At 42.9% G+C, this 24,384-nt stretch overlaps 1 protein-coding gene across 1 annotated transcript in view; it reads right to left on the bottom strand.

The window, feature by feature from the left end:
• The window catches only part of KIF5C (kinesin family member 5C), a 162,716-nt gene that overhangs the window by 2,910 nt on the left and 135,422 nt on the right, over positions 1-24,384 (bottom strand). The window contains exons 16-24 of the mRNA XM_015423070.1: positions 24,173-24,361; positions 22,662-22,779; positions 21,599-21,675; positions 18,653-18,762; positions 16,728-16,829; positions 13,678-13,738; positions 11,577-11,648; positions 8,125-8,229; positions 6,083-6,299 (exon numbers count right to left, since the gene is read on the bottom strand). Of these exons, the coding sequence (XP_015278556.1) occupies positions 6,083-6,299; positions 8,125-8,229; positions 11,577-11,648; positions 13,678-13,738; positions 16,728-16,829; positions 18,653-18,762; positions 21,599-21,675; positions 22,662-22,779; positions 24,173-24,361 (1,051 nt within the window). The remainder of the gene's footprint in view (positions 1-6,082; positions 6,300-8,124; positions 8,230-11,576; positions 11,649-13,677; positions 13,739-16,727; positions 16,830-18,652; positions 18,763-21,598; positions 21,676-22,661; positions 22,780-24,172; positions 24,362-24,384) is intronic.

Genomic DNA, 24,384 nt, shown 5'->3' with positions numbered 1-24,384 from the left:
GTGGTAGAATTAATATCATCTTGTATTGTGTTAAGTGGCACTGTGCAGAACTTGCTGAGACTTTGCAATATTTCCTCTGTTTTGTGGATGACAGAAACTGCATAAATTAAAAACTCCAGTACAGTCTGTTCACATAGCTGACACATAATAGGAAAATGGGGTTGCTCTTACCTGCAATAGTTGTTCATCAAATGTCTTCTATGCAGGCACACAATGGGACTGCTTCTGAGCAGGTCTGCTGTGGAAAGGTCTATTTCCAAGATATAAAGTCCTCTAGAGGGTGCTCCTCCTCCCTCAATCCATTGTGAGCTGTCCTTTTCCCGCCCAAAAAACAGTCCCGTGGTCCAAAGAAAGGGGCACCCATTCCACTCAGTTCCCCCTGAGCTGCCCTGAACCACAAAAGAAAAAGTTCTCTGACTACCCAGAGTGGGGGCAGGTGTGTGTGTGGGGGGAAGTATGCCTGCACAGAGGACACCTGATGAACAATGGTTACAGGCAGGAGCAACCCCGTTTTCATCTTCAGTCTTCTGTGCAGTCCACCACTGGGATGTTACCAAGCTATAACCTAGGAGGTGGAGGTCTCAAATAGTCACTGGAACAGAGAGTAGAGGATGGCCTTGCCAACCTCTGACTCCCTTCTTGCCTGAAGGTTCGGCTTGTAGTGCTTTGGAAACATCTCCAAGTGGCTGATCTGCAAATCTCAAGCAGTTGAACACCTCGTAGCATCACAGCAAAGGACACCTGGGCTTTGGTGGAATGAGCATGGATGTGCAAAGGGGAAGGCAACCCTGCTTCTTGTAACATCTCTAGATTGCTAAGACAACCCACCTAGATAATGTCTAGGAGGTAACTGGTTTTCTCTTATTGCATCCAGTATAAGAAATAAAAAAGATTAACACTCTTCCAAAATTGTTTGGTTCGCTTGAGATAAAAAAGCAGCACATGTTCAGCGGGAGAGGAAAGTAGAAAACAGGCAACAATATGTCCTGTAACATGGAAAATAGAGACTCCCTTGGCAAAAATTCCAAACTGGGTCTTAGAAGCACTCATTCTGCAAAGAATTTCCAAAATGGGGGGCTGATACGTAGCACAGCTAAATCGCTAACTCTTTGGACTGAAGTTATAGCTACCAGGAAGCAGAACTTAGTTGATAACAAGTCCAGCGGGCAAGTGGGTTAAAGGCTCGAAGGGTTCCAGCATCAACTGCAAAAGCACCAATGAAAGGGACCATTGCAGAACCAACGTAGGTTGTGAGCAATGCTCCCTCTAAGCTGTGGAGTCTTGTGAGCAAAAATTCTACTTTGTGAGCTACTGGCATTAAAGTTGTAAGCAAATGATTTGGCTACTGCATAGCTCCTTCCAATGTGTGAGCCGGAGGATAAAAACTGTGAGCTAGCTCACACTAACTCAGCTTAGAGGGAACACTGGTTGTGGGAGGTACATGTGCAATAACCCTTTCATAAACTGTTTAGATAGTCTATATGAAAACATGGCCTGGCCCCCTATCAGGGAGTGAAAGGCAGAGATGGCTGCCAAATTAACCTTCACTGACCAATATGCAAACGCCTTGGTCTTGAGAATGAACAAATATTGTAGCCCATAGTTCAAAGCATTTATATTTACTTCCATAGGGCCTCCTGGAGGATGCCTTGTACTAATTAAGCAAGACCTGCTGAATATGTGGGGGCAAGGTCATGTCCTCATCAGTCTCCACACTGTGAGATGGAGATGACGAATACTGTGGTGGAGCAACTGCCCTATTTTCAGCAGATCTGGGGTTGTCAACAGATGCATATAGGTCCCCTTGAGAAGAGGGGCAAACCATGCCTGTTGCGGCCAGAAAGGTGCTATGAGAATAGCCTCCGAATGATCCTCAAGCAACTTCACTACTACTCATCAGGAGGAAGAAAGGAAGAAACAGGTAAAAAAAAAGGGATGCCATTCAAAATGAATTGGTAGGCGACCTGTATGGACAGGGGGGTCGCTGCCTGCTAGACAACAGAAGCACCCTGCCTTGGTATTGTGCCATGTGGCAAACAGATCTACCCTGGGGTGCCCCAGAGGTCGAATATGGGTTGAATATACTGCTTTGTGAGTTCCCATTTGTGACTGGAAGTATGCACCCTGCTGAGGGCATCAGCCAACGAGTTGTGTACCCCTGTAATGTGAATGGCCCGAAAGTGGGCACTGTGTCCTAAGGCCCAGAGCCAAGTCTCTGACACCTCTGTATTGAGTAGCCTGGAACCAGTGCCTCCATGCCTGTTCACGTAGAACATGGCAGAAACATTGTTGGTCTGAATGAGAACCGATCTCCCTTGGACAATATCTGAAAAAGAGTTAAGAGTATATCTGATTGGAAGACCAATCAGGGAGGCTTGCCTCCCCTTCACTTCCCCAGCTGCCCTGCCGGGAGCCATACAATATGTGTGAAAGAGGGGCGAGCCACGGTTTGGCCACCCCTGAGCTAGAATGTCAGTCCATCTGTCCTTATATTTTGGAGAGTGAAGTGATTTCAGATACTAAATGACAATAGCAGGCATCAGTAAAGAGAAAGAGAAGAAACCTAGGTCTCAGTTTAGTTCAGGAGGATGAATTTTCTTTATCTTCATTTTCTGTTGCAATTCAGCAGTCTCTCTTTCGGTCTCCCTTTGAAATTTCTTTGTAAGAGAACTGCTACTCTTAGGTCAGCAACTGAATGTCCTGCAAGGTTAAAAAGTCCCCCCACTGGTTTTTGAATGTTGTGGTTTCTAATGGCAGTAGAAAAAGTAAGAGTCCAGTAGCACCTTAAAGACTAACAAAATTTGTGGTAAGGTATGAGCTTTCGTGAGTCACCGCTCACTTCAGGCTTACTTCCATTTATCCTTTGCATCCTCCTGGATTGAATCCTCCTGGACCAAACTGATACCTAAGTTTCCTGTCTGATAACTCCATGCCTAGTACCCCTCTGTATATCATACCTACTCCAATCAAGCCTCCTATTGCCATTCGGCATCTGAAAACATCTTCATAAAATTTATATCTCTGGTACCTCATGTTACATTTTATAGCACACATGGACCGGCCCGATAAAGTGATATTTATGTCAGATCCGACCCTTGTAACAAATGAGTTCAGCACCCCTGCTCTAGAAGACTTTTTAGCTTGGAAATGGACCCCAATGGTGGACTGCACAGAAGCTTGAAGTTGAAAATGAGTTCCATGAACAATAGACAAAAACACATATAAACACATTGATGACTACGTTCTTATTTATATCCCATCTTGTCTCCTTGGACTCAGTGAAGCTAACACAGCCACAAGTTGAAAACACGTAAAAATTTGCTCTGCCGAGTACATGTATGCATTTGTGAGTATTTACCCAATGGATGTATCACTAAGGATGTGACTATATTTATGGGATTGCACTGGATGGCTAGAATATTCCATACACAAAACTAGCGTGTCATAAAGAAGGCTAGCAAGAAGACACTTTCCCCACAACGTGCCAGTTTAATACGGAACTGTTCATAGGGACGAGCATTCTGTCACATGAGCTCCCACCTGCAGTCAAATGTGGCACAGCCCTGTCACAAGTTTACCATTTTTTGTGGAATATAAGCATTGGACATAGTTGCCATAATGTGCCCTTTACAGCATTTCATTCTGTGTTTCATTGACTGTCACTGATTTTTACTGTTATTATTGATTTTGGTGGTTTTATAACATATCTGTGCTTTATTTAACCTTCTTGTAAACCATTTTGGACATAATTTTTGACATAATGCAGCCATTAAATAATGTAAATAAATATTCTCTCCATGGTGACAGTGGGGAGGAAACAGAATAGATGGAAAGAAGGAACAGTTTCAAGTATACCCCCGGGACATCAGCTGGATCTAATATGGGACACGAAGCAGATCATTGGGCATCCACATTTTGGAATCAGGTGAGCCTTATTCTTCAAGAAAACAGTTTGAGATAGTAAAAAACTTGGTCAATATTGGTTCAACCATGCTGGAAAGGAGTGGATTTTGCACTGAAAACCTCTGCAGAAAAGGTTTTAAACCATGAAGTGTTAAGATGACTATGACGCCCTTGCCCACTTCCCTCCCTCAGAGGCAAGACTTTCCCTTCATTTTTCCCTCTCTTTCTGACTGAGCAGACCCTTTTATCTATTTTCTTCCTTTCTAAAGAACAATGGCTGTCCCACCTTGTCAAAGTATGAAATTTTGCTGCTGGCTCAGCCCAGGAACCTGAGGGAAGGGTCGAGATCCCCCTTTAACTTAAACCACTTAAATGCCACTTGAGGCTTTTTGAAGTTCAAAAATAACAAAATATTTTATTCAACGTAGAGGGGAAAGCAAGGTAAGATTCCTGAGGTAAATCAGTATAGGCATAGAGTACAGTTCATGTTTCAAGCAATTGAGTTTCTTAATTTTTTCACAGTGACTTAGAATCTTTAAGATAAGAGGCATTTGTTCCAGTGTTCTCTAAACACACCAGTATACTTTCTTGAGTGTATTTGACTCTTTTGGGTTCCATAAAGCAGGGATACTCTGTCCAGTACCTAAACTCCTTCACTAAACACACCAGTGCTCTTCTTGAGTTTTAACTGACTCCTTGGGATTTCAAAGGCAGTTTCTAAGCACACCAGACCATGGATCTCTCCACTCTTCAGAGATATCTCCCTGTTTTAACTGGGTAGAGAACTTCTCTTACTAGAAGAACTATCCTCTTTTCTGGCCTGAATGGGAGCCTTCACCTAACTACCTATTCCTCCTGCCAACCTTCCCAGTACTCCATCTGTGGTAAACTGCTCTCAGTCAGGGCTAAGCACAAACCCTGTCAGTACTAAACCCTTCTCAGTCAGGGCTAGACTCAGACTCTGTCAGTATTAGACCCTTCTCAGCCATTGCTGAATTCAGACTGTCCTTTCCTCAGCATTCAGCTCTCATGTTTTTCTCTGCTTAACCAATCAAATTCCCTGGAGCAGCCTGTCACTCAAGGCTCTCTGTGAGAAATTAACCCTTCACAGTCCATTACCTGTTTACATAGCACTTATAAGATCTTTGAAGTCTGTCACAACAACATATTCTACTTGAGCTTGCTGGTAACTTATGGATGGCACAGTAGCAATCTTTTTAAAATATTCACTATACAGTCACAATACGAAACTAAGCCACAAGTCAGGATTATTCTTCCAAATATAGTTTCTGACATTCTTTAAAATTATAACTGGTTTATACAAGCCAGGATAGGGAATACAAGGTCTGGGGAAGACTTATTCTAAAAACTGTCTGTGGTGGGAGGCTTTACTGCCCAGTAAATGCGAGGGTACTTTCTCCCCAAACTTCTCCAGAAAGTTGCTTTTTGCTCCTCCTTTTCTGCTAGTATACCACCATCCTGAGTAAAAATCAGCCCCTCTCTCTCATGATGTCACCTAAGGTCAATGCCACAGGGGTGTTTTTCTTTACTGTGCTGAATGACAAAGCAGCTGAGAAAGGAACTGTGCAGACACTTCAGTTAAACAATTTTATTTCCAGAAGGCACAAATGCAGGGTAGCTACAAGAGACAGATACAACTACACTAAGCAAAATTAGGAAAAGTTACTAACTAGGTACTTACAATCCATAGAACATCTGGTCCTTGTCAGTTGCATGGTACCACCCTGGGCACCCTGCAAGTATCCTCTAGTATCATCCCCATCTATCATCTGTCATTGCAAACACATTCACAAGCGAGGGCACTGCTCTCAGCAATGAGAATGCACCAATCAGGGGCAGCCCCAACCAAAGGAATAGCTCCCCTTTTTAGACCCCTCCCCACGTGGACTCCAAGGGCATTAGCCAATCTGGGTGCCAGGTCCAGGTCTTAAAGCCCACTAGACCATGGACCCTCCAATCAAGAAGTGTTAACACATCAAAGAGCTACTAGCATTTACAACCTAACAATGTTCTCTATCTGGAGAAGTCCATCCTTTCCCATACTCTCACACTGGGACGCCACTCCACCATTCCTTCTCCATAGCTGTCACAGCATATCTTGCCTATCCACCCTTCATCCCACAACGCTATCACTGAATTTTCTGTGCCAGATACATACCAATTTGGGCAGAGTGGGCTCTCCTTGCCATGTTCTTGGCTCTGACAGCCTCCTTAATGCGATCTACCTCCTGCTGGTATCTTTTCCGGTCCCGCATGGCATTCTCCTTGGCTTCCTTCAATGCACTCTCCAAGGCCTTTACTCTCTCTGCTGTAGCTCGGAGTCGTTTTTCAAGCTTAGGAAGTTCACAACGGAGATCTGCATTATCACGTACCAACTGCAGAAGAAGGAAGTGAAAACAGATTAGTAATGCAATACACTGCAGCTGAGCAGAAACTACTAACGTGCAGAGAACCCTTTTTTTTAAAAAAAATGCATTGTTACAAAAGGCAGAACAATATTAGCTTGGACCAGCTATTTATTTATTTTATAGTCCACTTTTCTCACTGAGACTCAAAGCCAATGACATGGGTTCAGGAAGTGCAATCAAATAACATGAAGCATATAATAAGCAATGCAATAAGGACTAGGATTGCAAAAATTAGAACTAGTGCAAAAAAGTAATAGACATGATATGTAAAAATGCAGAAAATGGTATTCCAAAAGTAGAAAACAACGCAGGACAATACATACAATAAACAAAGAATACACATCACACACAATGGCATAAGTTCCTGGTCCCTTTATAAAAGCACCTTCCTGGACCACTATGTTACCTCTATCAAAATGCCCTCCTGAACAATTTTGTTTTATACAGCCTATTCCTACTGTTTATTATAACAATAGCATGCTATTTGCTTGACAGACAGTATAATGTCTTTATAGCTTCTTTGTGCTGCAAAGGACCCAGCTAGAGGTGGCATTTACAACAGAGACCTGGGTTCATTTCCAAAGTAGCAGCAAACTCACTGAACCCTTAGGAAACACAGGGAGCAAGCCAAAGCACATCTACTCAGAAGCAAGTCCTAAGATTTTAAATTAGTTATTACAAATAAAAAGAATGAAGGATGGATTCAAGGTTACACCAACTGTATTATTTCACCTTTGAAATATACTGAGTTCCGAGGCGCAGCATAGTGATCAGCTCATAGTTTATTAGAGGTATCAGGAAGACACTGTAGCAGGGTCAGAGCCTGCTTAAATCCCCAAACACACCACACCCAACACACACACACACACAACCCGTGATAGGCTATTTACAGTGCCCTAACACCCATTGTTCCACTCCCACTAGGATCCAAGCCGGCTATTGTCTCTTGAGCGAAGCTTAACCCTAGTGCTTGACCACATGTGCAGTCCACGGTTAACACATAACAACCTTTTAAAACATATATTAGGATGAAGCACTATTCCCCAAGACCATTATTGACATTTCACGGGGAAACGAGAGGCCAAATGAGACAAAACATGAGATTCCATCCATGGAACGCCTAGATGTTTTTCCCCTTTAGAACAGCCGGGGGGGGGGGGGGGGAGAGAGCACAATTTAGAGGTTGTGTTTGTTTAAGCCTTTCATCCTGTGCTATTTTCATGACCCAAAACAAACTCATAGGGCTGCAATTTTGTTAATCTGCTCCTCCAGGCACAATAGACCAAACACCCATAAACACACTGACGACTCCACCTGTGTAAATGGATTGGGCGCTCATACACATAGCATCCAACAGCTCATCTAGTTTGACCAAAAGGGGATAGAGAAGGAAAATAAGGACAAAAAGTGACTGCAGGTATGTTTTCCATGGCCCATTTAGTTCTCTGTTTAAAAAACCTCAATCACTGCATATTTCAATGCTTCCACAAAACCATGCTTTAGTCTGGCATGCTTAACATAGCAAGTGTTTAATGCCTGAATGGCTGTGGAAGATTCATAATCAAGCATTTTGTAACTACAGCTTTCTTTCTGGCTAATATGGCAGGGGTCCTATGAAGCAGCAGTAAATCTACTCTGTTGTTTGATGCTCTTAAGGTTTGCCATATGATTATTTTGTTGTTGGATGAGCTTCAGACTACACCTCCCCCCCCACAGCACATGCAGTGGCTGTATTTCCCTGCCTTCTGTATCCTGCAGACTGGCAATTTGGGCATGTCAGAGATTACCCTACCTGTTTGTGAACTTTTGTAAGTTGTTCCAGGTTGTTTTCCAGGAATGAAATTTTCTGCTTCTGAGCAGCACTACCACCTCCATCATCACTGTCCAGTTCGACACTCTATGCAGGAAGCAAAGAGAAGAATTAGAAACAAGGTTTGCATATAAAAAACAAATTATAGTTGGGTTGTGCAATAAAGCCCAGTTTCCCTTGAATTTCATTACAGGCTAACAAACCTTAAAAGAGCCCCTAGTATATCAAGCCATTTGATCATTAGTAGAAGCAATAAAATATCAGAATTTCTAAATGTCTTTCAATTTAAATAGAACAAGTGGAACCAAACAAAATCGTCACATTCTCCTCCCTACCATGTTAAGCTCAACCTTTAAAATAGCCTTATATATCACTCTAATTCCCAGAAGTGTAAATATTGTCTTTAAGTGTCCATTGAAGTACAAGCATCATTCTTACTTAGGTCTAAAACTGTTATTTTCCATTTCACTACAGGAGACAGAGAAACACTGCTCTGTGTTCATAGAAAATACCAGCCAAGGGTGATTTTGTTGACTACCGGACATTCAGGGCGAATGCGAAACTGGTCTTTTTCTAGCTCTTTGAGCAGCTCTGAAAATTTCTCTAAGTCCCATCTCACCTTGTAAAGCCAGCCTCTCACTCAAAGTTAATCTGATAAGGAAGTCCCATGCTATCTTGTGCACAAAGTCCTTCCAATCAAGGGGTGTGGTAGAACGTGCCTGCTCTGACCTGCAGGCCCCATTTCTACCCTGCCCTCCTAGGAGTTCCCAATTCCCTGGAGGGAATTTTCTTTCTTCCTTGAGTAGCCTGCCATCACCACCTGATTTAGGGATTCCCCACTGGGAGGATCAGGACCCTCAGCTACCCTTCTGAAGTCCAACGCCTTGCCTCTGTGTCTCCGACTGCCCAGTGCCTGGCAATCCATGGGGACAGTTTACTGCCTTGAGTGCCCTTGGAAGACTAGCCGCTGGCCAACCCCCCTGGGGCCCCATTTGAAATAGTGTCCGAGTGGTGGGGGGACTATGTGGTATAGAAAACCACTTCCAACATCAAAAGTTACATCCTCTGTCCCTTCTCTATACATGCTCTAGCTGATGGTAAAATCTAGGACAGAGTCTTTAGCTTATCTAGTTCTAGTTCCCTATAGAGCTCCCCTTACCTTGAAGCTTGTTCCTAGTCTCCCAAGCGAACACATTGTCAATATGGCTGCCTCAGGAGTTAAGAGTCCTGTGTCCTCTCATTGCCTGAGCATCCCAAAGAAAGTGATTTTCTGTTGCCAGGAGAGTTTATTCTCTCTGTTCCTCCTCCCCCTTGACCCAGTCAGCCCAGGTCAAGGAATCTTTTCCTGTTGTGTCCAGGAAGTTCCTTCCTCAGCCTCTCTAGAATTTGACACCCCCAACTCTATGTTTCCTGCTAGTGTGTGTGTGGGGGGTGATCTGGCCCATTTCATCATCTCTCCTGCTAGATCCTATTAGCATTTCTTAAGAGTTGCATCTGGAAGGCCATGGGCTAATTTCCTCTCCCCTCCTGCTTGCTCTTAGCTCAGAGGGAAAAAAACGTTAAAATGCAAAGGGGAGGCTTTGCTCCTTGCCAATCTCCCAGGAGACAAAGCATTTCTCTACAAGCAGTAAGACTGATTAGGACTTGAGTCTGGGCCTTTTGAGTTATGGCTTTATAGAACTGGCTACACTTTGAGACATTATCTTTTAGGAGATGTATACTACAAGTCAAACTTTTTATTTGCATTTGTTTTGAACTGCAGCTGATGGGTTTTCCAGTATACTGTTCTGAGGGCATTAAGAGAGTTGAGGCTTCCATGGAACACACCACATGCTTTACAGGGGTCTGTCTGGTGGATGGGGGGCATCTGAGGGACTGTACTGGCTTGCAGGCTCTGAGAATCAGGTGCCAGAAGTTAAGCAAAGCAGAGTTGTTCAGTTCAAGGTCAGAAGTCCAGAAGCCAAGCAAAGCCGAGTCGTTCAGTCCAAGGTCAGAGGTCCAGAAGTCAGTCAAGGCAGAGTCGATGGCTTTGTGTCTATCATACACATCGTGTCCATGCCTAACAGTCTCTCTTGACTGGTCTTATAGCTCCATGCTGCTTGCAATCAGTTACTCAGAAGCAATCTTGCAACTACTCATGTTCGTTATCAGCAAGCAGCTGGCATCAGGCCAGGAGGTGTGCACTTTGCTGGCTTGACTGTAGCTCTGTTCTCAGCCTTCATCTGTGGCACTCTAAGGATGTAGGTGATACTGGTGGGCTGGGAATGGCCAACTGAGGTTCACCTGCTGAATCAGGGCTGGAGTGTGTGGTGGCTCTGCACCAGCTGTTGGCTGTGAATCCTGACACGCCTGTAGTTTATTTTCCTGCTGGTCAGCTTCTGTTAACTCAAGGCTGGCTAGCCGGGACTCTTCTCCTGAGGAGTCCTCTTCTCCTGGGGAGTCCTCACTATCGCTGAGCCTCATGACAGGGGCAATGATACAGGTGGGTCACTGGCGCCATTCAGCAAAAGAGATTTCTTAGGACTGAACTATTGGATCCCAGCAACTAATTAGCATTCTCTGGCTAGTGTTCTTAGATGATCTGGCAGCTAGATGATTACATATGATGGCAGATCTACATCCTCCCACCCTTCGAAAGACAGGGAAGTCCATTTCTATCTACTTTCCCTGAAGCAGAGTCCCTGCCTCTATGGGGAGGGGTGGATCTGTTATCATGTTACGTAATCAGTGTGAGAGGACCTCACTCCCTGTCCTTCCAAAGGACTCATGGATCATCTGGTGTACCTTTGCAAACCTCAGGGACTGCTGGATACCCAGTTTGAGAAATTACTTTATGCATTTTGGGCAACTTATCTATGACATAAAATATAGGTAAGAGAATATAGAAAAATTCTGGAAACAGTATAGTTAAGTGAGAGACAACCAGTACATGGGATAACTGGTGTATTTATAAGATGAAGTTTCACCAAGTCAAACAGCAAATACTTGCTGTTTCAAGGATGCTGCAGCACAGTTTGCCTGTTTCATCTATGAAGCTTTGCCCTGAACTTACCAGAAATAGCTTAGGTCTCACTTCCACCTCTGAAAGAAGACAGGCCATCCAATGCCTTGACATTGTATTTATACCCCTGAGCAGAGAGCTATCAACAATGATAACTATTCCCTTGAATTCTCTTCTGTCTTTGTAAGTAATAAAATTGTATAGTATTCTTATTCTCAAGTCTTGATTCCTATTCTTCTTATATACTCTGTAGAACCCAAAAGCAGGCACTTAACTCTTGACAGTGTCTGTATTATGCATTCAAATACTGCCCAAAACACATCAGCATTTCATTGCACTAGTGCAAAAGAAATTGAAATTTTAGTTGCTGAACACAGGAGGAAGAAGGAAACTGGCATTTTGGCAAAACTCCCCATCTACCATAACCACTTACTTTTTTTACTCTGGTGGTAAGATCTTGAACAAAGAGTTTGCGCAAGTTATGGAGGGTCTGCAATTCTCGAGCCTGGATTTCCCCCCCAAAAAACCCCCACAAAAATTACATTAATATCACTCACTTCACTTCAGCAGCACAAAACAAGCTGTTATGTCAGTACATTCAAGATGGGTAACCATGTTAGTCTGTAGCAGCAGAAAAGAGCAAGAGTCCAGTAGCACCTTAAAAACGAATAAAAATTATGGTAGGGCATGAGCTTTGTGAGTCACAGCCCACTTCTTCAGATACAGCTGGAATGTGAGTCCATCTGTCCTATATATTGGAAAGTGGAATGATTTCAGATGCCAAATGATATTAGCAGGCAAATGACAATAGAAGGTGTGATTGGATTAGGTGTGATATGCAGGGAGGTAGTAGGTGTGGAGAAATCAGCATTGGTAATGAGACAGGAAACCCAAGTCTTGATTCAATCCAGGTGTACACATTGTCTTGAGCTTCATTATCAGTTGCAATTCCGCAGTCTGTCTTTCTAATCTCCCTTTAAAATTCCTTTGTAAGATAACTGCTACTTTTAGGTCAGCAACTGAATGTCCTGGAAGATTAAAATGTTCCCCCAATGGTTTATGAATGTTGTGGTTTCTGATGTCAGACTTATGTCCATTAATTCTATGTAGAAGGGACTGACCTGTTTGTCCAGCGTACTACCTCTCTGCTTATCACACTTAATTCAATGAGCAGTGAGCAGTGACTCATGAAAGCTCATAATCTAGCACAAATTCTGTTAGTCTTTAAGATGCTACTGGACTCTTCTAAGGACTCAGTGCATTGTTACCGAGGAAAATATTTTCAATAAATACTGCTCTGCTAATTGCCAAGAAAGGGATAACAATTTCTGTGACTCGCTTTGGGGCAACTTCTCCTGGACACAACAAAATCTGAATCTCTGACTTCTTCATACTTTAATTGCACTTTTAAATATATTGTACACATACTACTGCAATGTTATCATATGATGGTAATATAAGTATGTGGATGCTCCAATCCAGCAGGGATGGTTTACATGCAGAATCACCTTTAGGCTGTGTCCCATGCAAGCAAAAGGGTGCTGCAAAGGATAAACAACCCTGCATTCAGCATTAAAAAATTGGTTGGATCCAGCCAACTTCTCTCCTCACTACAGCCCCGTTGACACATGGCTTTTGTCCATGCAGGTCCTGTGATCTGCAGCACAGTCTCTTTGGTGGACAAAGAGGACCCCTACTTCCTTTTTCACTAGCAGAAAATCTGATTGGCTCCAATCCACTGTGATCTCTACTGGGCTGAGTATATGCTGCATGTTCTACCGAACATCTGACATGCTCATCTTTGACAGTGCTAATCATGGGGCAGAGTAAATCCAAATATAGGACATCTGCCCCCTCATATGCTAGGAACTGTCAAAGCTTAAAAGATCTTTCAAGTGTTTCTCCATAAATTGCACACGCATATATTTGATACTTTGGCAGCTTGCAATAGATCTGCTTAAAACCATAGAATCTGGAAATTTCACACATCTCAAGAACTGCAGGAAGCAGTGTTCCCTCTAAGCTGAGTTAGTGTGAGCTAGCTCACAGTTTTTTAGCCTCCGGCTCACACATTTTTGTCTTAGCTCAGGAAATGGGGCTCCAGAGCAAACTAATTTATGCAGTAGCCAAATCGCCCACTCACAAATTTAATGCCAGGAGCTCACAAAGTAGAATTTGTGCTCACAAGACTCCACAGCTTAGAAGGAACATTGGCAGGAAGAAAACAAAAATATAATCTCTTTGCTGGTGACAAATCTCTAACTCCACTAATATCACTGAAACCCAAATCTGTTCCATAAAGCTATACTACGAAGGAAGGAGAGCAAACAGAGTTACCAGCTGGAGAGTGCCTTGCCATCAGTATCAACTCATATTTTTTGCAAGAAGGCAAAATATTCAAAACTGAACAGAAATGTACTGCAGAAAATATTTTGCACTGACAACAAATGCAAAGCAAAATACAGGAAATGTCAAGTGTTCAAAGAACTCCTTAGGAAAAATACAAACAAAGCCTGAAGACAGAACATACATACCACAGTTTCTTCCAGTCCCTTAAGATCTTCTCTTGCTTGTTCCCTTTTATCATTAAGCAATCTAGACAGAGAATTATGCTGCATTACGTATAAACTGAAGTTGAACAATACACAAAATGAACTATAGAATCATGTTTCCCAAGTGAGTGAAACATAACTTGCTCATCTCAGCCCATTGATTCATCCCTAATCAAAGGAAGAACAGATGTATCTATACTTACGGAACATCAATATTTAACAGTGCCATCCTATACAGTGTTACACCCTTCTAAGCTCCGAATCCCTTTGAAGGATCCAATCTATCTGTGTATTTGATGATAGCAATCTCTAGTGGGCAAACCAGGGCTAAAATCCAGGTTGCTTAGAAAGATGGAAAAGAATAGGGGGACTTGGGGGGACGGGACCAAATAGAATATGCAAGCAGTTTCTTCAGATTGCCCTCCGGACATAGCAGGAGTTACCTAAGCCAGATGCTGTCACCGGGATGAGGCTCACTGTCCCAGGAGCATCACTGTTGGAGTACAAACTATTTTATAGTCTAATAGTGAAGTCAGGAAATCTTCGGATACTTATATCCGGTAACTTGAGCTGTGAATGTGTGAGACAGATCTTTCTACACATCTGAAAAGAGCCCTATATTTGCAGAAAAATGTGAAATCTTTAAAAAAAATACACTGAAAAATCCAAAAATAATAAAAGGAACACCTGTAGCTTTAAGCAATGGATTTCCCTCAGTTGCTGTTGCTCGGTAACCACAGTATTCCAGTCTTCAGTTTCTTTGAGTAAAAAGACAGGGGCAGAGGGCAGGACCCTTTCCAGCTACTGCTCAACAGCAGCCACCCTAAGAAAGCCAGTGTGATGCAGTGGGTCTGGGAGACCCAGGTTCAAATCCCCATCCTGCTGTGGAAGCTTACTGGGTGATTTTGGACCAGTCATATACTTTCATCCTAACCTACCTCACAGGGTTGTTGTGTGGGTAAAAAGGAGGAGAAGAGAATAATGTAAGCTTCTCCCACCACCCCCCGTGGAGAAAGCTGGGGTGGACATAAGCTAAATAATATATATAGCTGAAGATGGGAGGCAGATAAAGGTAGGTTGGTGAATGGCTGAGAAGGAGAGAATGAGGCAAGGAGAGAATATGGGAACTGCCAAAAGGAGAAAAAGATGAAATAGTGCTGGGAGGAGGAAAGTGAGGTGCAACACCACAAGCCCTTAAGGACTCCCTTCCATGAAAGTAGGCCTTGCCCAGTGGCCGGCACCACACAACAGGGCCACAGTTTTCCTAGGTAGAGCCTGCCAGGGGTGGGGGTAAGAGGGAAAGCTTAAGATAGAGGGGCAGATAAAGGGAGGTTGGCTGTTGGTTGGGAAGGAGATAGGGCTGCCAACTACAGATTATGAAATTCCTAGAAATTTGGGGGGGGTACAGCATGGGGAGGGTGGGGTTAAAGGAGAGGAGGAACCTCAGTGGAGTATAATGACATAGACTCCACCCTCTAAAGCAACCATTTCCTCCAGGGGAACTAGGGTTGCCAACCTTTAGGGTGGGGTCTGGAGATTACCCAGAATTACAACTGCTCCCAAGATAACAGTGAGCAGTTTGCATGGAGAAAATGGTTACTTTGGAGGGTGGACTTTATGGCATTTGTGATGGACTGCACTTTTTAAGAGGTGTAGAAGTGCTGTACCTACAACTAAAGGATGGGGAAGGGTTAAGGCTTCATAGATGTTTCAGGCAATCTGATTTGTTGGCCTCAGCTGGGAAAAAAAATCTTGAAAGAGCTGGATGCTGAGGAGATTCAGTCAGATTACTGCCTTAACTGAGAAGAGATGTGTACTGAGACCATCTGAGTATAGCCCTGACAGAAAAAGGGTTTAGTGCTGACAGTCACATTTCAACCTTGACTGGTTGCAGTCTGAATTCAGCATTCGCTGAGAGCAGTTTGAACACAAAGAACTGGGGGATAGTTTGGCAAGGAAGTTTGAGCAGTAGAGAAGACTCCCATTCCGGCCAAAATAAAGGGGATAGAACTTCTAGAGAGGGAAGAAGATTCCTTACCCAGTCAAAAAGGGAGAGTTACCTCTGAGAAGTAGAGAGATCCCTGGTCTGCTGTGATTAGAAAATGCCTGTAGAGACCTTAAAAGTCAGTGAGCAACTCAAGAGGACTACTGGTGTTCCTTGAAAAGAGGTTTGGGTACTGAAAGGGGGTACCAGCCTTCTGGGCACCAAAAGGCTCAGCAATTACTCAAATAACATGAACTAGAGTGGGAAAATACTGGAACAAAAAGCCTCTAAGATCTAAGTAACTGTGAATAAATTAAGAACCTTTCAATAGCCTGATAGATAAGATCAAAAGTCTGTGCTTGTACTAGTTTTACCTCAGTAATTTCAACCCCTGATTTCTCCTGACCTTTCCCTTTGATGTTAAATAAAACCTTTTGTTATTTTTGAATTTTAAAAGCATTCCAAGCGCCATTTTTAAGGGTTTAAGTTAAAGGGGGATCCTATCCCTTCCCTCAGGCACCTGGGCTGAGCAAGTAGCCAAAATATATCTTACTGACAGGGTGGGACAGCCAAGGTTTCTTCAGGGGAGAACAAAACACGTTACCAAGGCTGTTAAGTGAGGGGACAGAAAAACAGAGGGGAAAACTAGCCTCTGAGGGGGAAAGTGGACAGGGTCCATCATAGCATTATACCCTGCTAAGACTGCTTCCTTCCCCAACCTCACCCTCCCAAGGCTCCACTCCGAAATCTCCAGGGATTTCCCAGCCTGGAACTGGCAACCCTAAGGGGAACTGATCTCTGTGGTTTGGAGATCTGTTGTGATTCCAAGAGATCTCCAGCCCCCACCTGGAGGCTGGCAACCCTAGAAGGAGAGAAGGAAGCAGGAAAAGGGGAGATGCTATGGGGGCTTTCAGGAAAGGGAACGAGGAAAGGAAATAGTGGGGGAAAGGGAAGTAAGATGCCTCCCATAAGACCTTGCGGGTTCCCACTTGTTAAACGTAATAGGAAAAGATTACTCTACTGATTCCTAATCACCCTATTAACTTACATGAGCTTTTCCAGCTTCTTTTCCCGTTCCTGATCTTCTGCTTTCAATTTGTCATAATCAGAGCTCAGTTTCTCTTGCTCCAGCTGCAGTTTCTGATTCATACTGGGGGGGGGGGACAAAATAGGATCAAATGGGTATTAGAACACAAGTGATGCCTTGCTGGACCAGACTAGTGATCCATTCAGTCTAGCATCCTATTTTATATAGTGGCCGGCCACAGTAGCCCTAGAAGGCCACAGAGGCCAAGGCCTTCCCTTGCGTCTCTGAGTAGTGGTATTTCAGAACTTTACTGCCTCTGGATATAGTCATCTTGGCTAGTAGCCACTAATAAACCTATACTCTAAGAATAATTATCTTTAAAAGCAATCTATGCTTATGGCCATCACTGCGTCCACTGGCAGCAAATCCCACCATTAAATTATTGCAGTGGGAGGCAGAGAAGAAACCAAAAGGTCACTACAGCTAGATCAAAGGTATCTCAACAACTAAAACAGATAATATATCACACCATCACCAAATGATTCCACAAAGGAATTATATCATAAAGAACTCAAGAGCACCGTTACTTTGCTATTTCAGACACAGTTACCTTTATGCACATCAGACAATTTATATTTCTACATTACTGAATCTCACTTGTCAATGTGAGGGGGGAAATATCTGTTGTCATTTGTTTGTCTAAATATCTACTTAATAATGCCCAAGTTGAAAAGTCAATATGCTCAAAGGGAAAAATATGAATTGAACCTATTCCATGGGCCTTGTACCTTTCACAAAAGTGTTGTTTACCTGCACTGGTGTGTCACAGTGTACAGCATAAACAGTGCCCCGTATAAGCCACTTTGGAATATGGTCACAGCACACAGGAAACATACCCTTGGCAATAAGTTGATTCACAGATGCTTCTTGTTGTCTGTGTTTCTCCAAAGCATCACAAAACATATAGCACTCCTCACCTGTCTCCCGCCCCCACTGAGATCTTTTGAACAAGTCCCAGAATAGCAGTGCCAGTTTTGGAAACAGTCTATTGAGCTCATTCGTGAACCATTAAGTTATACACGACATGATTTCATGCATGTGCCAACACATTCAAGGACAACGGTATTTAAAAAAACTGTATGAGGAAAAGAGCCAGCAAGGCTTATGTGGGAACCAGCCTTAGTAATTGTTTTTTAGGCAAGAGACTATCAATGTATGCATAGAAGAAGCAGTAGGCCCCATAGTCAGCCCGTGACTGCATTAACTGGAGTCTATTTGAAAGATAATAAGGGAGGAATGTTACTTCCAGCTTATTGTACTTGAAAGATGCAGAACGGCTGCTGAAGTACCTGTAATATCTATAAGGCCTGCCAACTCTTAGACTCTTCAGTGCCAAGCGACACCACCACAGAATTACAGTGGCCAATTTCCAGAAATCACATTTTTCAGGAGGATGATTTAGGACTCTTTTTTTTGCTTTCTCTATTAACAACACGGTTCTGATACAAATGTCATGTATGTTGTTAAAGCAGTTTTCAGCAGTAGCCATGATGTCGGTCTACCCAAAAGGCATCCCTCTTTTATTTTTCTAATTCCAAACATTTCCATACAGTTATTTTATATCAGATTAATAAGGAAGAAAAATATAACTACACAGTTGCATGCAAGCTTTAGAAATTCAGGTTATTTTCGTATCTTTCTTTCTAAAAGCCTTTTTGTCCAATTACTGTAAAGCAGGAGCACATTGTGACTGTTTCAACAGTTTTCTGCCCTTTGTTTATTCGGCAACTATCGGAGAGAGATGTGCAGAGCATAGGCTGGTGGGTTTTAATGAGAGGCTTTGCTAATAAATCTTGATGAGACTAAGAGATTTGCTGTCTGCTGTGTGCTGTGTGTGTTTGGAGAAAGTTCAAGGTAGCCAGTAGGGAGGCAAAACAGGAGCTTACTCTCTGATTTCATCAATGATTTTCTGTTTCTCCTCAATCTCATCACGCAACCTTGACAGCTGCTTCTGGTGGGCTTCCCTGTGACTTTCCATCTCCTGCTCCATAGTATTCTGTTCATTAAAAGGGGAAAGAAATGCATTTCAAGTATTTGTCTTTTTTGTTCATTGCTGAGTCTAACATTTCACAAAACCATTTACAGACATGGCTCAAATCTGAATAGTATCTATGGATCCTTATCAACTTCTAAAAATAATCTGTGGAATGGCTTGGTATCCTACCATTTCACTAAACAAAGTCTGAAGGCTTCTTCCAGCCTAAGGAAGGAAGTAGAAGAACCCCTTTGGGCTGTTAGGGACTTCCTCCGGACTAAGGTAGGATATATGCCACTATCTTGTATAGCCCCATCACCAATTAGTTCTGCAAGTAAATTACCATGCATGCATACACTGTTCTAATGCATACACTGACAAATATTAGGTATACATGTAAGGCAGTATAAGCTTCTGCTAGCAGCTCCTCTGTTCTGGATGGGCCGAGGATCAAGAATATTCGAGGAGGACAGTTGGAGAAAGCTGACTGTTAGGCATTTGAGGGAAAGGGTGGGGGGAGAGGCCCTTAAGAGAGAAAAAGAAAGAAGGCTTTCCTGGTAAAGTTATTGCATTTTTTGGAAGGATAACATCGTTGCCTTCCCTATTCAGAATATCATTATAATCTAGAGGCTGTTCCTATCGAGAACCTCATAGTGGATTGCAGTGACCCCGTAACCCTCTTACTTTGCCTACAAGGGATTACATCTTCAAGAAACTGAAGTTCATTTTATTCATGTGAGTTTAAGGATAAACTCGTATGCTTAATGGATTATACAATCATAGATTTTCACCCTTTCATTTACCTGTTCCATTCAATATTTGTTATTGGGGTTCATTGTCTAGATTTATTGTTACTTATTTATGTAAAAACTTAAGGTATTGATTCTATGTATCCTCTATGATTGACACATATTTGTAGCAGGTTCTGTGGTTCCTAGGAACCAGACAGTGCTTTAGAATGCATAGCAGACTCGGAAACTCTGACGGAGGGTTTTTCCGCATGTGTTATTTTGGCCTCTTATGTACACATATCACGTCAAGGTTTTTTCCCTGTTTTCTGCACATGTTTTGTTCCCTCTAGTAGTTGCTTCGATATGTCATCGGTGTATCTCTGGTTTATTTCCCAGCTCTTTAAAAGTGCTTGTAAATAAACCTGAGGTACAGCGATGAAATATCAGTGACCACTAGAGGGAGCAACACACATGCAGAAAAGGAAAAACAACAACGCAATACAGACACACAAGTGACGAAATAACACATGCGGAAAAACCCAGAGATGCTATCCCAACATCCTGTTTAGTCTCTGCTGCAAGGAGACGAATGGCTACAAGCATGGACGGCTTCAAAAGGGAATTAGATAAGCATATGGAGCAGAGGTCCATCAGTGGCTATTAGCCACAAGGTATAGATAGGGACTCTTGGGCAAGTGATGCTCTGTCATCTTGGTGCTTGGGGGGGTCAACAGTGGGAGGGCTTCTAATGTCCTGGCCTCACTGGTGGACCTCCTGATGGCACCTGGTATTTCTGGCCACTGTGGGATACAGAGTGTTGGACTGGATGGGCCTTTGGCCTGATCCAACCTTGGCATCTCTTATGTTCTTAACTGACTCTACATACCAGAGTTTTGGTTTTGACACTAGATCCCAAGAGCCACCACCACAATACAGCTGATCACAGGATTAAGTTGTAAAACTCTGATAAATTTAAACTAAAGGTGTAATCAACATTCAGTCATCTTTTTGAATGGGATCTAGATGTTTTCCTACTGCCCCAGCAATTGCATTGTATGACACAATGCCATGGTCATCTAACGGGCAATTCCAATGTACAAGCCATTTTGTGGGAAAACCATGTTCCTAGTAGCTGTGCACAGGGCTTTTTTTGTAGAAAAAGCCCAGCAGAAACTCATTAGCATAATAGACCATATCCAAGAGCAGTAACTCATTAGCATATTAGGCCACACCCCATGCCTTCCCTTGGCTTGCCCAGGCACCACACAGCCGCAGGGAACCCGAGCAAGCCCCCACTTGAAGGGAAGGCAGTTTTATCTGCCTTCCCTTGGCTTGCCCGGGTGCCCCGCGGCTACGGGGAGCCTGGGCAAGCCAGCCCTTGGACAGGCTGGGGAAGGCACAGGGAAGCATTTAAATGCCTCCCCGATCCTTCCAGAGCCCCCCCTGGCCCACCCGCCTTGAAGTCGCCGGGGGGTCGCTCTCCAGGCCTCCCCTCTGTAGCCACGCATGCAGAGGCTTTGGCTGTAGTGGGCATGGCCAACTCTGAAGTCAGCCGGAACTTCGTTCCTGTGCGTTTCTGCCCAAAAATAGCCCTGGCTGTGCATAACCCTTGGTGTGTAACCCTCACCACTGAAGTATTTATTCATCTTCACTGTCATTTCAGGAAGTGTTCCTTGAAAATTTGTTTTTCTAAATGTTGCTGTAGGCTATATGCCTCCACTGACTGTACATATTTAATAGTAAAGCTATCAGCAAGTACGAAAAGCCTTCATCCTGTGATAAGCAGCATGGTCATCTCACCTAGTCCTTCTATCACAAATTCACCGCAAACCAGGCTACCTATTATATGAACACAGGTTATTGTACTACTGCTCATTTATTAGGGTTAGCACAAATACATTGCCATGAACAAACAAACACCATTTTTAAATTTTGGAATGGCTCTTCCCCTGCCATGATGCAAACATGCACTATTTAATTTCTTAATGCACACTGACATTTTGTTACAAAATGTTAACCAAATGTATAGAAATGCATCACATGATGGCATAATTTGGCCTTCATCAGAAGTCTGAAAAGTGTTTGTGGTGAGAAACTGATTTCATGACTGCAGCACACAACATTACCTTCATTTCCTCTGCATCCTGCAGCAAGGTCAAGTGTTCCTTTTCTTTATCTTTGAAGCTAACTTCATGCATTTTTTCTATTAAAACAAAATAATTAAGCTGACGAACTTCAGGTTGAAAAGGTATTGTTTTAACAAAAAGCCACTCAAGTCCCCAAAGACTGTTCCTTGGCAAGCAGATTATACTTCTTCCCATACCCCTGGTTTTGGCTTTGCTCTGTGTTGAAGCAAAACCTAAAGGAATTGTCTTTCCAGCACAACAGCTGCTGTTCCTTTACGACAATTCATAGTCAAGCTAAGCTTTAAGCTACGCTTTTCGAGAAATGCCTTTTAAAAAGCAAAAAGCAGGGTAACCCTGTCCAGCACCATCTGTGCCACTAAACAATTCTGCTTCCTCCTACTTTCATTCTTGTGCCAACCACTGCCAATTTAGAATGCAACAATCCCCTGGGCCAATTCACACGAGAAAAGCAGACTGTCAAGATCATCAGAGGCTTCATGTAGCGTTCACCACATGACGAAGTACTCATGCAACTCTTTGGCACCTCAATAAGCTTGCAATTCAACTGACATTTACGTAGCAGTGCAAAGAATAGCAGTGCAAATCATGATAGGCTGAGCCTGTATAGATTGCCACATAATGCTGAGTCAGAGGATGCATAACATTTGTATAGCATATTCATTTTAATTGTGCAGAATTGGCAAGTTAGTTATTACAAATGCTCACCCAACTGGCCTAAAAATTAACAGTCTTCTTTTCAGTGGCCACAAGGATAATGCCTTGCCAAAATTCAACATCCATAGGAAAAATGCACAAGAACTGTTTCTATCAGGAAATTGGCAAAACAGGGGGCGGGGGGGGGGGCGGGAGGAACCCTGGAAATCTGCCTTATACAGATTCAATCCACTGTTCTAGTTCAATGTTGTCTATCCTGACTAGCTGCTGTTCTCCATAGTCTCTGGCAGAGAAAGGTCTTTTCTAGCCCATCGTACAAGATTCTCTACACAAAGGTAGCAGGGACTGAATGTGGGACCATGTGCTCTACCACTAAGCGTGCCCCTACCTTGAGCACGCAATTTGGCCAGCTCTTCGTTCAGTGAATCCTGCAGTTCTTCCAGCTGTCTTCGTTTCTGCTCCATGTTCTGCATGTAGTCTGTGAGAGACTTGATTTTGGCTTCATGCTTTAAAAGAAAGAACAACAAGCAGAACCATGTTTGATATACGCCACAATGAAAGCATGGGAGGAAAATTAACAGGATAGATAAAAGAGCGAAACTCCAATGACCTGTGAGATGAGGAGTTGGCAAGCAGCAAGTTCCCTTTCGCTGGCATTCATCTTCCTATTGGAGTCTATCTGGGCACTCTCTAACTGCTTGCTGCGGTTCACCAGAGATTTCACCTCCGACTTCATCTTGCTGATGTAGAGTCGAGCCATAGTGAACTCCTCCTCAATCACACCATTCACATCTGCTAACTGAACAAAGAAAAATAGTTGCCCAATAAAAGGTCACCTGGAAATGGCCTTTGTTGTCATTCTGCTGGAGGTGCAGAAATATGCTTGTGTTTGCCTCAGAGATTGAACTAACAAGCATCTTGGATTCAAATTCAAATTTTTAACAATACAGATAAAGCAAGGGAGAGCAAGAAACCCAGACTAGGGCAATCTAAACTAGTCTCCAGGAAATATCACATGAAAATACAGCGCCACCAGAGAATGCTGGGGAACCGTAACAAAACAACAATATTTTAATCAATACTTGGTTCCCTCTAGCTACTGCCTTTCAGGACCATTTGCACAATGGTATAGTCACTGCCTCTCATAGTTTGTCTACATGAGTCTGGACTAGTGCAGTTATGAATTCAAGGTTTTTCTTCTTAGCAAAATGCAGCTGTACCTTAACATGTTTGCTATGTGTTGGTACTGCTGGTGCCCAAACCAACTTCAGTACATATCACCAACCACTACACATGTACGAAGGTGGAGAAGATGGCCAGTAAACAGAGAAAGCCAAGAAAGCATTGCTTTAACTCTCAATTATGGCTGCAGGGCATCCTATGGTGGTAGTATATTCAGTGTGCAACGATGTGCAATGATCCAATAATACCAGACATCACCTACCAGAAAATTATACAAAATATTTCTTAGTGACCAGATTAAATCTCCTAAGACTTTGCTGGTTATCTGTTTAAGCTAATATTAAAAATTCAGATATTATTGTGAATAATGTTTATTATTTAATGTTTTTTTTAACAGTTTTATTTAAATTTTTTCACAAATATACAATCATTGCATTGCATTAATATTTTAGACATATCTCCTGGCTGAGTCTATTACAAATTTTTATATTTTATCCATTTATAAAATTCTGCCCATCTTTCCGTTCAGTGAATCCTGCAGTTCTTCCAGCTGTCTTCGTTTCTGCTCCATGTTCTGCATGTAGTCTGTGAGAGACTTGATTTTGGCTTCATGCTTTAAAAGAAAGAACAACAAGCAGAACCATGTTTGATATACGCCACAATGAAAGCATGGGAGGAAAATTAACAGGATAGATAAAAGAGCGAAACTCCAATGACCTGTGAGATGAGGAGTTGGCAAGCAGCAAGTTCCCTTTCGCTGGCATTCATCTTCCTATTGGAGTCTATCTGGGCACTCTCTAACTGCTTGCTGCGGTTCACCAGAGATTTCACCTCCGACTTCATCTTGCTGATGTAGAGTCGAGCCATAGTGAACTCCTCCTCAATCACACCATTCACATCTGCTAACTGAACAAAGAAAAATAGTTGCC

This window comes from Gekko japonicus, unplaced genomic scaffold, assembly GCF_001447785.1.
Source record: "Gekko japonicus isolate JY-2015 unplaced genomic scaffold, Gekko_japonicus_V1.1 scaffold334, whole genome shotgun sequence".
NCBI lineage: Eukaryota > Metazoa > Chordata > Lepidosauria > Squamata > Gekkonidae > Gekko > Gekko japonicus.
The sequence above is the reverse complement of the archived record's forward strand: the minus strand, read 5'-3'. Positions and strand labels throughout refer to the sequence as shown.